The sequence below is a fragment of the Notolepis coatsorum genome (genome assembly GCF_963971535.1).
Source record: "Notolepis coatsorum genome assembly, chromosome: 13".
Lineage (NCBI taxonomy): Eukaryota > Metazoa > Chordata > Actinopteri > Aulopiformes > Paralepididae > Notolepis > Notolepis coatsorum.
This window is the reverse complement of record NC_140177.1, coordinates 110,480,470-110,496,893: the sequence shown is the minus strand read 5'-3', so window position 1 is coordinate 110,496,893 and position 16,424 is coordinate 110,480,470. Positions and strand designations below refer to the sequence as shown.

At 45.6% G+C, this 16,424-nt stretch overlaps 1 protein-coding gene across 4 annotated transcripts in view; it reads left to right on the top strand.

Annotated features, from left to right (window-relative positions):
• The window catches only part of LOC311239536 (SWI/SNF-related matrix-associated actin-dependent regulator of chromatin subfamily D member 3-like), a 208,108-nt gene that overhangs the window by 152,814 nt on the left and 38,870 nt on the right, over positions 1-16,424 (top strand). For all 4 annotated transcript variants that reach the window (XM_084327858.1, XM_084327859.1, XM_084327860.1 and 1 more), the window contains 2 exons: positions 7,292-7,389; positions 8,252-8,387. In XM_084327858.1, the coding sequence (XP_084183984.1) occupies positions 7,292-7,389; positions 8,252-8,387 (234 nt within the window). The remainder of the gene's footprint in view (positions 1-7,291; positions 7,390-8,251; positions 8,388-16,424) is intronic.

Sequence of the window (16,424 nt, the reverse complement as noted above, 5' to 3'; positions counted from 1 at the left end):
GTCCGGAGGATTTGCAACGCAAACTTTTCGCGTCTGCCCGTTCACGTCGCAAGATGGTGGCATGCAGGCGCAAACGGCCTGGGTTTGGGGAATTGCTGGAGACCAGCGAGGATGCGTCGGGCTCTGTTTGTCCAATGGAAACTGAGGATATCATGGAAGAGTCGGACGGATTCTTGTTTGAAGGTCCTGTGGAGGCGAGTATCCCTCCTATCCAGGAAACACCGGAGGGGGGAGAAATGGCTCCTTGGGACGCCTTGTTCGAGGATGTCGAGGAACCACCTCGGCCTCTTCAGCAGGATGCCCTGCTATCAGCCACATCAGACTGTGGCTCCTCAATGGGTCGAAGCCTGCTGTATGTGAGGGATGCGGGTTCGGTGGAGGAAAGTCAGCAGGGGGAACTGCAGGCTTTGTTTCCCGAGCTCATGGCGGTAGCTGCCGCTGCAAACGGCGTGCCGCTGCCGCAGCCATTGCCTGCTCCTGTCCCCGATGATCTCATAGGTCATCTCTGGCAGCGTCGCCCGGTGAGAGGGGTGGACGTTGTCTACCCATTTTTCCCCTCAATGGGGGCCTATGTTCGTCAGGGTCAGGCGGTGTCTCACATCATGGGACTTACCCCCGCCTACGTACCAGTTACGCGGGTGTCGGGGTTGGTCAAAGGTATGAGAGAGGGCGTGCCACGGCTTGATAGGCCGATGGCCGCTCTCCTCTGTCCGGATATGGTGTGGGAACCATTATGCAAGCCGGTTCTCCATGGAAGATCGGCTAGGCGATTGGCATATTGGGGTGACCAGTCATTTATCGCTGGTACACAATCGCTGGCTGCGGCTTCTAACATCGCCCACCTGGCTAGATTTGTATCGGGGATAATGACGGGCGGCATGGATCTGACCGAGGTAAAATGCGATCAGATCACCCAGGCGGCGGGAGCTGTCCTGCATCTTACCCAGGTGCTGGCCATAGCCTCGGGGAAGACGCGCGCCCTGGCCACCCTGATCCAGCGCCACCTTTGGCTGGAGCAGGCTTGAGTGCCGGAGAAGAAGAGAACCCCTCTTCTGACGGCCAGCCTCTCCGATGCTGGACTATTCGGGAAGGCCCTGCAGCTGATGACCTCAACGTGCAGAGAGATGGCAGAGGAGAGATCCGTTCTCCAACCCCATTTTCCGCCTCCCGTCCTTGCCGGTGGAGTCAGAAGGCTTCCACGACGTGCCCACCACTGCCTCCGCCGCCGCTGCTGGCCTCTCCAAGAAGGCCAGGAGGAGAGACGGCGCTTCTGCTACCGCCGGCCCATCCACGACCGGAGGAGACGGTAGGGAACGTCGAGACCAGCAGACAGTTACCTACCGTCCCTCCGGGGCTCCTCGGGGTGGCAAAACTCGAGCGGCGCGAGGTAGCAGACGCCGCTAAAGTGACTTTTCCCTCTGTGTCCCCTCTCCTCTACACCCTCCCCGGCCCCTCATGATTGTTTTTTGTGCCATGGAAATAAAAAGTTCCCCGATATAAGGGGAACTATATTTTTGGCCAAACAAACTGTGTGTTTCTTCAACAAATCATATGATGGGGTTGCGTAAATGTGAATCTGCACTATTACATTGAGAGATGAGTCATGTTGTGTTACGAGATTAAGCAAGGTCTGCAAGCATACACTCAGTCGTAGGAGGTTCTATTAGCCTGACGCTCCACATGCAGGTAGAAACTGGTGGTATTCCATTGCTTAAACAAAGTATATGTGTTCCACAACGCTGTTGTGTTAGTTGCAGTAATACTCGTACACACACGTTCCACGGCCTAGCCGTTACTCTCGGTCAGCGTTTGCTATGTACGACATAGACAGCGGGTGTAGGATTCACACACATACGACTTGTTTTGTTGTAAATCCTGTTCACATTTTGTTGGTAGCGGGCATTGTATTAGCTTACGCTATACATTAGCATTCTACCGAAGGTTTAAAAATGCTACAGTTGTTATTGTGTGTAGGGAAAAGGGTTTTTGTGAGGGGGTGTCGAATAAACCCCTCCTTCCCACTTGGTTGGTTTAGGAGATTTTATCTCATTATGCTGAGCCAGTCAGGGCCGAGCCGTTCGAACGTCTTGGCAGGGAGGGGGGGGGGGGGGGTTGTCCTGACGCAACTCCTATTACAAACAGGAGCCGTGCACAGGGTTTCCCCCCGTCATAGCAATGTTGCTATGGCGACGGCTTCCGTGAGTTAAGATCTTTACGTAAGGTTGTGGTGTTAAGGTGTCGAGTTAGAGCGTAGGGCTTACGGGTCTGCTACGCTCGATTTATGTGTAAACTTGAGTCAGTTGGTCACGTGACTCACAGTTGACATGTCTTTTTCATAACTACGACTCATGTGGGAAGGCTTCTGGGAAAGTTCGGTCTATACTCTTTGACTAAAGGAGTGACTGGATGTAAAAAATATAAACAGTTTTTTACTCCCAGCTGTGCAGTTGGGTTCATACGGTTGATGCTTCTTCTTTATTATTATAAAGGGTTGGAGTTGGTTGCATCCCGCCCCTCTTGTCGTTCCCCTGGGCGCCTTGGGGATTCAATAAAAAGGTCTAAATAGCCTATTTTTGATGTGGATATACCCGATGCACACATAGTGCTAGCTCGGGATGATCTGCTGGACATTAAGCAACTGACTGGCGCGCCTTGGTTGCTTGGGGTTAAAACAGCGTTTTTATAAAGCAATTGGGATGGGGGTTTTTCCTCTTCCGACGACCTGTGTGGTTGTCGACGGGTTCTCGTTCATATCAGGGGATGATAACGGAATGGATCTGAACATACGTAGAAGGGTCTCACGCCCTGGGGGTGGGCCACCGGACGTGGTTCGCATCGAACGTCTGAGTGGCGCCTTCTTTTCATGTTTGAGATCAACACGCATATCTGCCCCTTCTCCTGGAGTTGGCATGTCGGCGTGGTTAGGGCACGGGACTGGTTCTGGTCGCGCTGGTCCGGATCAGTTAAACCCGTTGTCCGCCGGGGATGCAGATCTGATGTTCTGGTACCCTGAGGGACTTGGGCTTTTTTCAGGGGGGAAAATGCTAGGTCGGTCTGGGTGTCACAGGGTTAAGCGCTATGGAACCCTTGTTGGGTGCATTGTATTCTACACTGTCGTAATGGCTTACGGCCGTGCCAACCTGTACACGCCCGATCTCGTCGGATCTCGGCCGTCACGCAGGTTGGTCTTGGTTAGTACTTGGTTGGGTGACCTCCTGGGAATACCAAGTACGGGGTGTTGGGGCTGGTTTTCCATTCTTGCGCTCTTCTCTTACGCATGGCGAAGAGGGGCCTGTTGGGGTGGTCTTTGACCTCCTCGGGGGACCCTGTGCTCCCCGTATCACCGGGCCCGGTCCGAAGTAATGTTTTCGTTGACCCGTAGGCCCGGGATAACCCTGTTGGAAACTGGAACACGGGTACTGCGGTAGTGCCGCAGGTATGTTTTGGAGTTTTTTCCTGAGGGGTTATGGGACCAACCACCGCATAGGGTAACGACTAGGTGGTTGGTTCTCTGGTGTGTTGGAGCAGTGTCAACTCCCGGGTTCACCGGTTGAGGGTGCCCCCGCACGTTCATGACGTCTGCCAATCGTGTCAGCCTTCTCTGCCTCAACCCCTCTGGGTGGGTTTTTTTTATGTGGAGGCTTGGTCATGCAACAACGCCAGCATGCGCCCCTTCCGCCGGTGCGGCTGTGTTCAGCTGTCCCCTCTGGCGCCTGTCTTGTCCGCAGTCTCCAGGCTCGGGTTCACAGCCTGTTGCCTGGTTTTTCCCCGGTGCGCTGCCTGCTTCCGTTGGTTAAACCTTTTTTGGGTGCTTACAGCCATGCTGACTGCCTGTTCTGCAGGGTTTGTGTGCCAGGCGGTGTACTATTTGGGGGACAGGGCCCGCTCGGCTGAGGGGTCTTTGTCCGAATACGCTGGCGATGTGGGGGGCGGGGCCACTAAGTGACCACCTGGTGGGGTCTTGATGCTGGCATCATGGACTTCTCCGGGCCCCCGTTCCAGGGGGTCCAGTCCCTTTGGTGGGTCTGGGCCTATCTTCACGCTCCGCTGCTACGTGTGTGTGTAGTCGTGGGGTCAGGCCACGGTCTGCTCACCCTGTGGGTTGAGTTGCTTGAGTGCCTCTTCGCACAGTCGGGTCCGTCGCCCTCCCGGGAAACCTCTAATAGGGGGGGTGCCCTCCATTAGGGGGGGTCGGGGGGGCTCGGCCCTCCCTGTTCTGATGGTCGTGGGGGGCTTTCAGCGGGGTGTATTTGTCGGCCGGTGGCTCCGCTCGGCCTCCCTATGTGCATGAGTGATGCCGAGCGGATCCACTAATGATACAGAACGATAGGTTATGACTATAACCAAGTTCTGTTAATTAGTGGTGACGCTCGGCATCCGACGCCGCTGCAGCCCTTGACCTCACCTTGTGGTGAAAGCTTGGGAAGGAGGAGAGCAGGTGACCACACACCTGCTTATGAAGGTAAGCTGACGAGGGGTGTGGTCAGACTAATACTGGTATTAAAGGTACATTTGTGGAAATGTATTCAGTGCGCGTGCACGTGCGAGGACAGTGCATGAGTGATGCCGAGCGTCACCACTAATTAACACAACTTGGTTAACCTATCGTTATATGCTGTGTGATTTTCACGTGCCTTTTTTTGCTCATTTTGTACACTTGACGTGACTGTAAATTAGGGAAACCTCAGTTGCCTTTTGAGTTTAAATAAAGGTTTAAATTCAATTAAGGGTTGAAAAGAGCGCCGTGAGGCCCCCCACTGTGGTGGCTTTGTGTCCTCCACATTCACAGTTAAGGCCTAACAAAAATAATAGTTGGTTTCAGGTTGGTTGTCAGTTTGGCCATGGGTAGGTAGGGAATTTTTTTTTTTTTTTCTTTTTTTTTTTTTTCCACGGCGACTATGGATAGGGAATTTCTTTATTTAATTAACCCTTTCACTGCCACACGACAGAAGGTTAGCCCTTTACTATCACACAACCGACGGCGATGCTCCATCAATCCGCGGAGCTAATGATGCTAATGATGGAGCATCGCCGTCGGTTGTGTGATAGTAAAGGGCTAACCTTCTGTATTGTCACAGTGAAAGGGTTAACCGGCTGTCGTGTGGCAGTGAAAGGGTTAAAATGTTCACAACAACATGGATGCATGTACTCTGCCAGCATGTTTAATATCCATAATACTAAATGTTTGACTAAGATTTCTATGAAACTTTATTCTAAAAAAAAAAAAAAAACGGATTTTTTTTTTTTAATATATAATTTTTTTTTAAAACTCATAAAATATATTGTGTCGCACCTAAATCGGCAGGGTCGGTCGGCAACCTGAAACCAACCATTATTTTTGTTAGGCCTAAGTTAACACATTGTGTCCTCCACATTCACAGTTAAGTTAACACATTGTGTCCTCCACATTCACAGTTAAGTTAACACATTGTGTCCTCCACATTCACAGTTAAGTTAACACATTGTGTCCTCCACATTCACAGTTAAGTTAACACATTGTGTCCTCCACATTCACAGTTAAGTTAACACTTTGTGTCCTCCACATTCACAGTTAAGTTAACACATTGTGTCCTCCACATTCACAGTTAAGTTAACACATTGTGTCCTCCACATTCACAGTTAAGTTAACACATTGTGTCCTCCACATTCACAGTTAAGTTAACACATTGTGTCCTCCACATTCACAGTTAAGTTAACACATTGTGTCCTCCACATTCACAGTTAAGTTAACACATGGTGTCCTCCACATTCACAGTTAAGTTAACACATGGTGTCCTCCACATTCACAGTTAAGTTAACACATGGTGTCCTCCACATTCACAGTTAAGTTAACACATTGTGTCCTCCACATTCACAGTTAAGTTAACACATTGTGTCCTCCACATTCACAGTTAAGTTAACACATTGTGTCCTCCACATTCACAGTTAAGTTAGCACATTGTGTCCTCCACATTCACAGTTAAGTTAACACATTGTGTCCTCCACATTCACAGTTAAGTTAACACATTGTGTCCTCCACATTCACAGTTAAGTTAACACATTGTGTCCTCCACGTTCACAGTTAAGTTAACACATTGTGTCCTCCACATTCACAGTTAAGTTAACACATTGTGTCCTCCACGTTCACAGTTAAGTTAACACATTGTGTCCTCCACATTCACAGTTAAGTTAACACTTTGTGTCCTCCACATTCACAGTTAAGTTAACACTTTGTGTCCTCCACATTCACAGTTAAGTTAACACATTGTGTCCTCCACATTCACAGTTAAGTTAACACATTGTGTCCTCCACATTCACAGTTAAGTTAACACATTGTGTCCTCCACATTCACAGTTAAGTTAACACATTGTGTCCTCCACATTCACAGTTAAGTTAACACATTGTGTCCTCCACATTCACAGTTAAGTTAACACATTGTGTCCTCCACATTCACAGTTAAGTTAACACATTGTGTCCTCCACATTCACAGTTAAGTTAACACTTTGTGTCCTCCACATTCACAGTTAAGTTAACACATTGTGTCCTCCACATTCACAGTTAAGTTAACACATTGTGTCCTCCACATTCACAGTTAAGTTAACACATTGTGTCCTCCACATTCACAGTTAAGTTAACACATTGTGTCCTCCACATTCACAGTTAAGTTAACACATTGTGTCCTCCACATTCACAGTTAAGTTAACACATTGTGTCCTCCACATTCACAGTTAAGTTAACACTTTGTGTCCTCCACATTCACAGTTAAGTTAACACATTGTGTCCTCCACATTCACAGTTAAGTTAACACATTGTGTCCTCCACATTCACAGTTAAGTTAACACATTGTGTCCTCCACATTCACAGTTAAGTTAACACATTGTGTCCTCCACATTCACAGTTAACACACACTAACTCGTTTGGCTGAGTTAGCGGGAGGGAAGCCGAGGGTGGTAATCTGACGTTCGGGACAGCGACGCCTACAGGTCAGGTCTGGGCGCCTGCTCAGCGAAAGGCATGAAATGGTGAAGGCAGCGTGACCTCCCACGCATTATGCTTCACCAATGAGAGTCCTCGCTGCCAGGTGAAAAAAGAGCCACTGGCTGTCTCCACATGTGTCGGAGGAAGCATGTGGTGGACTTCAGGGTTCCCTTGTACCGACCAGTAGGAGGAACATGCGCACAACAACCAGGTAGGGGAGGGGGGGAATTGGCATAACGACTAAATTGGGATGGGGAGAAAAACATAGAAAATCAGGCGGAGAAAAAGAGGATACAAAAAAAAAAGTTAACACATTGTGTCCTCCACCTCTCAGATCTTTGACTGTCCCCGGCTGAAGTTCTCTGAGATCCCCCAGCGCCTCACCAACCTGCTGCTGCCTCCAGACCCCATCGTCATCAACCACATCATCAGGTACGTGTTCCACCCTGCTCTCAAAGCTTTATCCTATGGACCATTTGGTGACTCCCTCATTTTCACCAGTTGAGGCGTGAATTATTGGTGCCTAATCTACAAACATTAGGAAATGTGTTTGTACTAATACTAGAGAAAGCTGAAGTCTGTTTGAGATTTGAGATTCCTTTTGCTGCTCCACAGTTTACAAATATTCTCCAGTGTAAGATGTAACAGGCAAACTAAATGCACTCTGGAGATGATTTTCATCACTTTCACATGTGATAATAGAAAGCCCCCCTTCCGCGAACGACCATGGGACCCTATTTCAGAAAGAATATGTAAGATAAGATAAGATAAGATATTCCTTTATTGATCCCCTTGGGAAAATTCAGGCATCAAAGCAGCATGGGGGAGGTACATGTAGTAAAAAGCAGTGTAAACAATATAACAAATCAATTATGCTTAACATAACATAATTAACTCTGGACATGTGCATAATGGTCAACAATGTACGGTAGTCAATGGCGAGAGACAAATAACTTTTGATCCCGTTTGATCTGTGCCACAAATTACACATTTGCAAGTCAAGAAATTTGATTGACAAGCAAGTTAGCTAACATTATCGATAGCTCTTGATGCTATAATGTAACGTTAACTAACTGACCATTTTAAATTGACAAACATCATGTCTGTAATCCATGGCACAATTCAAACGAGAAACAGTCTCTTGCCATCGACTACTGTTCATGTTTTCTCAGAGAAAGGGTCCCATGGTAGTCCAGAGGAAGGGGAGTGATTTCACCTGGCTGACATGAGTCTGAGTGAGGTTCCAGTTTGCTCGCTCGTATTTGTGACAGCCTTGACGGGTGTTTGTGCTCAGTGTTGACCCTAACGACCAAAAGAAGACCGCCTGCTACGATATCGACGTGGAGGTGGATGACCCACTGAAGGGCCAGATGAGTGGCTTCCTGCTCTCCACAGCCAATCAGCAGGAGATCGCATCGCTCGACAACAAGGTGGGCCAATCGGAATCTTTTAATATGGTATAGATGTTTCTCCACAGCCAATCAGCAGGAGATCGCATCGCTCGATAACAAGTTGGGCTAATCGGAAGCTTTTAATATGGTATAGATGTTTCTTGTTTATCTACAATTCTAGGTGCATGCCCGGACAGGGGTCAGTAGATGGTGTTAACATGTCACAACTAATGCAAGATTATAATCAATGTTGAGGTGGCAGGATGGCAGTAGAGGGATATAGGCTGACTAATAAGTGAAAGGTTGCTGGTTCAAGTCCCGGTACTGACAAGAGGGTGTATTCCAGAGCTACTGGAGGGTTTCCTGTTTCCCGGCCGCAACAGTATTATGCTGGTGTGGAATAATGATCCCCCCCCCCTCAATCTCCCAGTCATGTTCCAAACCACCTTCCATTCACCTTTTGTCTCACCTAATACCATCCCCCCTCCTTTCTAACTCACCCCTCCCCCCTCCTGGTCCCCCTCCAATCCAATACCTGGGCCATCCTACCCACAATCCCTTTCTCTCCACTATAAAGACCTACGTCTCACTAGATTCTGGGAGCTCTCTGGGGACACATCAGGCCAATGTCTCCATTGAGTCATCCGCTATAACTCTGATCTACTTGTACCTGTTTGGGTAAATAAACCTGTGTTTAACCAAGTCTATATTTGACTGAGTACATTCATTGATCCGGTTATGTTCCTCTACACTGGTTACATATCACAGCTGGGTAAATTATACGACAGTATATCATGTAATTTAATTGTACATACTCATAAGCATTCTATATTACCTGAACATTAAAAAACGGGTCACTTATTTTGTCAAACACTCCCCAAAGTTGTTGAAATGGTCCAACTTCTCAAAACTCTCGGAGAGTCTGTCTGCTCACAGCATTTCATATTCTTGAGCTTTTAACCCATTCTCCGTCGATGACGTGTTTACACGTCATTCTCCGCCATGCGTAATCTGCCAATGACGCCTAAAGGCGTCTTTGAGATCAATATTTCATATTTTCGTCATGGTATTCACATTTCACCCACGGAGTCTTGGCTGGTGTTGTAGGACTCCGCTCAACTCTGCAACGCTTCAATACCGCCACCTGGTGGCCGATCGGCGAGTTGCCAAAACCGGAAGTGGCCCGAAGTGCTTAGTCCGTCCCCTATTCCGTCCGGCCACTCGCTATCGCTCGCGGGACTCTATCCAGACACCGTGGACATCGATCCATTGCCATAACTCAATAAACAACATGATTGGACGTATATTAGTATTATACAAACCGGAACTGGATCACCTAGATCAACATCACATAACTGGGATCTGTTTGCGCCAGTGTGATCGCCCAACGGTAAGAGGAAGCTGCCGTGAGTTTCAGCGTTTTTGATTATTATTATCCATACAAACTGCTCTGATCTATATATCACCCATACTACATGAATCATTTAACGTCGGTCATTGCATTATAAACGACCCCCCCCCCCCCCCCTCATGACGTTTAGGATCATGTACAGTTGAAATTTTTAATATAACGTTGATCGGTATCAAACTGCATTTGATCATCTAATATATGCATTTATGGCTATATCTCACGTTCTATGAAATACAGCAGAAAACGATAAAAACATATTTATACTCTGGACGGTATTGTAGTATGAATGTGTGAATGAAAAAGTTAAACGTTCCTACATCCTGAACGATAGATAATTGATGTTGAATGGGCCATAGTAATGTCAATTTAGCAATACAATTTAAAACGTTATAGCCCTGCAAAGAAGGTGAACATCTCCATAGACAAATAGTGCTGGATGGATGGATATAAGCTCCGGCAGAGAATGGGTTAACAGGCTTCTCTAATATTGTTGGATTTGTTTCCTCATCTATAAAAGAAATGGCAGTTTGACCATGGAAATACTTCTGGACTTGCTTGGCTTTACTTTCCTAGCCTCAGGTAAATGTTCAGTTTGGTTAGCAGCCTTTTTTCACAAGGTGCTGTTGTAGTCATAGGGCGTTTTCACACCTGTAGTTCGTTTGCTTTGTTCCGATTCAGGGAGACACAGGGACTATAATGATACAATGTTGCACTTGTCCCTTAGTTCGTTTGTGTTCACACGGCTCTGTTAACAGCGGACCAAAACAAACGCATGCGCGAGCAAACTGTCACTCATTGGTCAGATTTTGGGGGGTGTCCCCCCCCTAACCCTGAATCTGACTCTAGCCTGACTTTACTGATGACCGCGGGCATAGCATGAAGCTACTGGCGTGATGTGTGTGGTCAGATTTTTTACAGTTGTCTTCGCTTGGATTTTTCTTAACGCTAAAATACAGAATACACTAATCAGATCATCAAAAATGGAGCATCAGCAGCGTGTTTGGTTGCTTGTTTTAATTGGTATTCTCTGGATGAAGAAAACATAAAATTTCAGCGAGCATCAAGGCTACGACTCGAAAATAATGTAATGATGCATATGATAAGAAGACGTGCTGCCTCACGTCGACACCGTAGGAGAAGACGCGCTCTGATGGACGCATACAACATATTCAACCAACGATTTCTCTTCCAAAGACGCATCACCAGGTAAGCTATTTTTCATAAGCCATCGGACAATTCCAAATAAGTTATAACGTTAGCTTAACGTTAGCATGTATGTGTGTGTCTTCCTTTGATCATGTCGTGTTTTTTGTTATTAAAAATTTTACATTGGAGGAATACAACCTATTTTTTGTCAAATTGGTTGTATTTGAATGGTGGGTAGTAAGCTCAATAGGTTATGCTTACCTGCCATGTTGACCTGATCTGTATTTGCTGGTTGTAAACCATAATGTTAATGACGCATTGGAATAACATTTTCTATCTCTCTGCCTTTACTGCAGGGGCATATGGGTATATCCACGTACCCATGCTTGGTGGCCACACATCTACAGTACTTGGACTGACCACGAATGGCTGCTAAACTTCAGGATGCGAAGAGGGACTTTCATACACTTGTGTGATACACTCCGGCCCTGGTTGACCCGTCACACCACCAGATTTAGAAAGCCAGTTCCTGTAGACGTTCGAGTGGCAATCTGTGTCTGGAGATTGGCAACAAACCTTGAATACCGCTCTTTCTCATTTGTTTGGCGTTGGCTTGTCCACATGCTGTGTTATAACTCAACAAGTTGTCACTGCCATAAATGTTATAATGAAGCCACAGTATATAAAAACACCCTCTGCTGCCCAGTTCAGATCAATAGCACAAGGCTTTCGCGATAAATGGAGATTTCCCCAAGTAGCTGGTGCTATTGATGGAACCCATCAGAGCTCCACCTGACACTCCGGCGGATTACTTCAATAGAAAAGGCCATTATTCCATTATTTTACAGGGTGTGGTGGACAACAAGCTCAAGTTTTGGGACATAAATGTTGGGCGGCCAGGTAGGATACACGATGCCCGTGTTTTCACCCTGTCGAGACTGTATGAGCGTGGTGACAGAGGCACACTGGTAACAAGAGTGACTGAAGCATTTGAGGGAGTTGATGTGCCACTTGTCATTTTAGGTGATTCGGCCTACCCTCTGCTGTCTTGGGTTATGAAACCTTACTGTGAGGGTAGAGGAGTAACACCAGAACAGACCATCGCCTTAGTCAAGCACGCATGACTGTAGAGCATGCCTTTGGGCGTCTCAAAGGCCGCTGGAGATGTCTCCTAAAGTGTAATGATGCCCACATTACCCTGGTCAGCCAAATCATCGCAGCATGTTGTGTACTACACAACTTCTGTGAAGTTAACAATGAACAGTTCCTTGATGGAGACAATGTAGTGGGAGAGGAGGATGAGGACGAAGAAGATGTGAGACAAGGCCATCAGCAGGACAACGGAAGGGCAAATGAAATTAGAAATGCACTTTGCAGATATTTTTCTAGAATGTAACTTCAGGATTCCTGTAACTTCAAATCAAATCCTCCAGATTAATACCTAGCCCTTGGTTTTGTGTCATTCTTTTCTCTCTATTGCTGTCAGGGTTGTAAAAAGGATTACGTTTATTGTTCTCAGGGTTGTGAAAATAAGTTACTGGAGGCAAGCTGTTTGTTGTAATGTTATGTCATTTTATAAAAGGTTTAACTATTTAAAAATACAATGTTACTTTAAAAAAACAATAACAAGATAAATTGTTAACAGTGTTTATACAATTGTAAACTATTTTCTTATAAAATGCAAAATAAAGTGATTTTTTTTTGTTTTTGAAAAGCCTTTCTCTTCACTTACATCATACAAAACAACAGGCCAGAACAATCCCAACAATCTTAACAGGGTTCAGGCAGGTTCTCAACTCTACAAACAGGTCAGCAATGTTTCAATCTGCTTCAACGCATAGTAAAGCATACAATATAACATAAAACATATAACAATAGGTCTGAAGTTCTCTGAACAATTCAAGTTCTGAACTAATATACACTACTTGTGCTCAATTCTACAAGTGACAGAATTGCTGAACTGTGCTGTTAACGTCATGTAATACAGACGAGACATCAAGGGATTGATTTGCCATTTCACCAGGTTGGCTGACATGCTGGGGGATGGGCTGTGGAGGACGTGGTAGAGGGTAGGGCAGGTGCTGCTGTGTAGGCAGGTGCTGCTGTGGAGGCAGATGTTGCTGTGGAGGCAGATGTTGCTGTGGAGGCAGATGCTGCTGTGGAGGCAGATGCTGCTGTGGAGGCAGATGTTGCTGTGGAGGCAGATGTTGCTGTTGAGGTGCTGGCATCATTGGTGGTGGAATGAGTGAAGAATTATGGAAAGTGTTGTTGGAATGTGGTTGCGGACACAAAGCACTGATGACCGTGCCCATCAGTTGCATGAACATCTGATGGTTCGTCTGTTGTTGGGCTTGCATGGCTTGGAATCGCCTCTCCTCAGCCTCCCGCTGTACTCTCAGCATGTTCTCCAGGGCAGCGGTGTCTTGGGCTTGGTGGATTCAATCAGCTTCTTGCATTAGCTCCAGATGCCTCCTCTGTTCAGCCTGATAATGCTGTAGCTCAGTGGTGCCCAACCAGTCGATCGCGATCGACAGGTAGATCGTGGGCTGATTTCAAGTAGATCTCGATTAATAAAATGCGATTATACAAAAAAAAAGTTAAATTTTTTTTACATTTTTTTGTGTGTGTGCAAAATCAACTCTGCCTCTCTTTGTTAACTACAACAAGCAATGCTGTTTGTTATTTAAGATGAGGTCGGACTCGGCACTGACAGATTTGTGTTCATTATGCTGCTTTTATGAAGCCTCAAATTATAAAACATTTTGGCTGGTAGCTCTCGGCTAGGTGGTAAATTTAAAAGTAGATCTTGGTTCAAAAAAGGTTGAGCACCCCTGCTGTAGCTCATCAGACAGGCCAAATCTGGCTTTCCTCTTCCTCGATTGAGACCCAGGAATGGCCAGTCGGCTTCTTCCATCTTGGCTCCTGCTTCCTGTTGCTGGTTCTTGTGTATCAGCAGTACGGCCCTCTGTGTCAGCAGAGTTGGGAGTATCATCCAGTGCAGTTGTTCCAGTATCAGCCACTGTCGAATGAAAGCAAGTAATTACTCACTGCAATATCTGAAATGCCAAACCTACATGGTAGCTAGCTAACTGTTAGTTTGCAAGAGAATGTAAACAAAAACATGTTCATGGTAAACAGGGTTTGCAACGTTGGTCCAGTATCAGCCACTGTCAATTAAAGCCAGTAATTACTCACTGTAATACAGGGTTTGCAACGTTGTACACCGTTCAGCCAAATAAGTGCAGTAATACAGCTACAAGACTATTTCTATTACAAACTTTGGTAATCAGCATCAGGGTTGGGAGGGTCACTTTTCAAATGTAATCAGTTACTTATTATAGATTATATGCTTTTAAATGTATTCAGTAAAGTATTATTTTTAGATTACTCAATATCAGTAACGTAATCTGAATACTTTAATACTTTTTTCTTAAATAATGCTGGAGCTGAATTTAACAATAACCAAGTATAGAACAATTGAAGATGATCATTTATCTTCCAACTATATTAATTTGTAAAAAGTACATGCTATTTTACCATCTGTTTGTTTCCAAACTAGACTACTGTAGCAACACCACTGCTCAGTTTAGGTATAGAGTGAGAGAGGAGCTGGGCCCTGTTCCTCGTACCTGGCTAACTGAGTTAGCTGGATAATTTTCAGCATAGCTTGACTTAAGCCAGACCTTTCCGTTCCCCGACGTCGGATTGTCTAAATCGCCATGGTAACAGATCAGAAAGTTTGAACCTGGTCGAGGGCAGGGTTTAGTTCAGTTAGCTGGATAACCTGCATGGCCACACCCTCGCAAAGAAATGCCAGCTCCCTTCCTGAAATAATTCTCACAGTCTAGATCCCATTATACCATTCTGAATAATGTTTTTGTGCTTCGTTTTTCTAGAGGGGGCTTTTAAAATGTAAAATAATAGACCTAAAATGCTGATAATAAATCATATTCAGCCTATGAATTTACTTTGTCCTATATAATGCACGTCATATTTATACGGATATGGCGCTCGCGATCGCGACACATAGTTATTTTAATAAGGACTAAACGGATCATTGCAAATGTGAATCCCGCAGGGATATTTTTAATGAATGAAACCTATCGGGGCCGGCGTTTGGCTCTGATTAGTTTAATATTCTTTGCTGTGTATTTGCTTAACGGAGCGCCCGGATTGTGTTTCATTCAAGCACATTGAAGCGTCTATGCGCGGATTGTGGATATGAATTATGAGGAATCTGAATCTGTGGATTGTTTAATTGTATCACTGTCACTGTGACAGTGTCACATGTTATTGTGATATTGTAACTGGGTTTAAAATATATGAGGAGATGCGCTGTTTGATGGATTTGATGATGTGACATGACTTGATAAATTGAATGAGCCTTTGACGTTTTTGATGAATGAATTCAAGAAAATGCATTTTTTTCAAGCACTGTTATCTGATGATGAACATGAGGTGTCACTGGTATAAACCAAAGGTTAATCAATTGATGATGTCCGAAACAGATTAAAGCCTGATTAATAGTGTAACTGCAAGCCTCCCTCCAAGCCTCTCTTTGGGAACCATGTATAATATTTATATAGTACATAATACCTAAGCACATACAGTACAGATATCCTCATAATATAATTCGTATCAATTAGATATACTATTTGGGCTTGTTTTTATCCTTATTCTGAAAGAGTTGAACTAATTATTTTTGCTAGCAAGATCTCATTTGATTATTCATTCCATTAAGCCTACTGCCAGCAGGCACATTTAAAGAAATATAATCTGATTGATTGGGGTAATGAGGGATTTAAAATTAGCCTATAGATTATGCATTTAACTTGTCTGCGAGGCTATTGAGCCGTACTGTATTGTACCCATTCTGCAATCTTTTAATAAAGTTTTAAATCAATCAATCAATCAATGCCGTTAGAAAATCAGGATTTCTGCGATCGACACCTGCTGTCTTTTCAGCTGAGGCGGCCGCGCGCAATTATCCTGAGTATCGAGTCTGGTTCGAATGAACGAGACTGAATCAGGGTTCGAGGAACAGGGAAAGCGCGGATTCAAACATCGGGTTAATTGAATCTGGATAATGGGACTTTTGATCGACTTAGTTGAACCAGGTACGGGGAATAGGGCCGTTGAGTAGGCCAATGATAGTCACACAGCTCATGTGTTACAGTATAAGATTTTGCCATTGTTTAGGGCGGCTACGTGGTGCAGTGGGCAAGGCGCTCACCACGAATACTGGAGACGCTGGGTTTGCCTGTTCGAGCCCAGCGCTCCACATTGCTTTCAGTTTAGCTGGTCGTCCGTACTAATACACATTGGCAGTATTAGGGGGTGGGAAACTGATGGGTGGGGATCGGGCGTTGTGGACAGCGACTCCTACAGGTCGGTTGGTGCGCCTGCGCAGTAGAATCAGGAAGCGATGGGGGCGGCGCCCCTCCAAAGCGCAGACCCCTGACACTGAAAGATCGCGCCGCGCAGGTGGAAAGATGCGACTGCTGTTACCTTGAGTATCG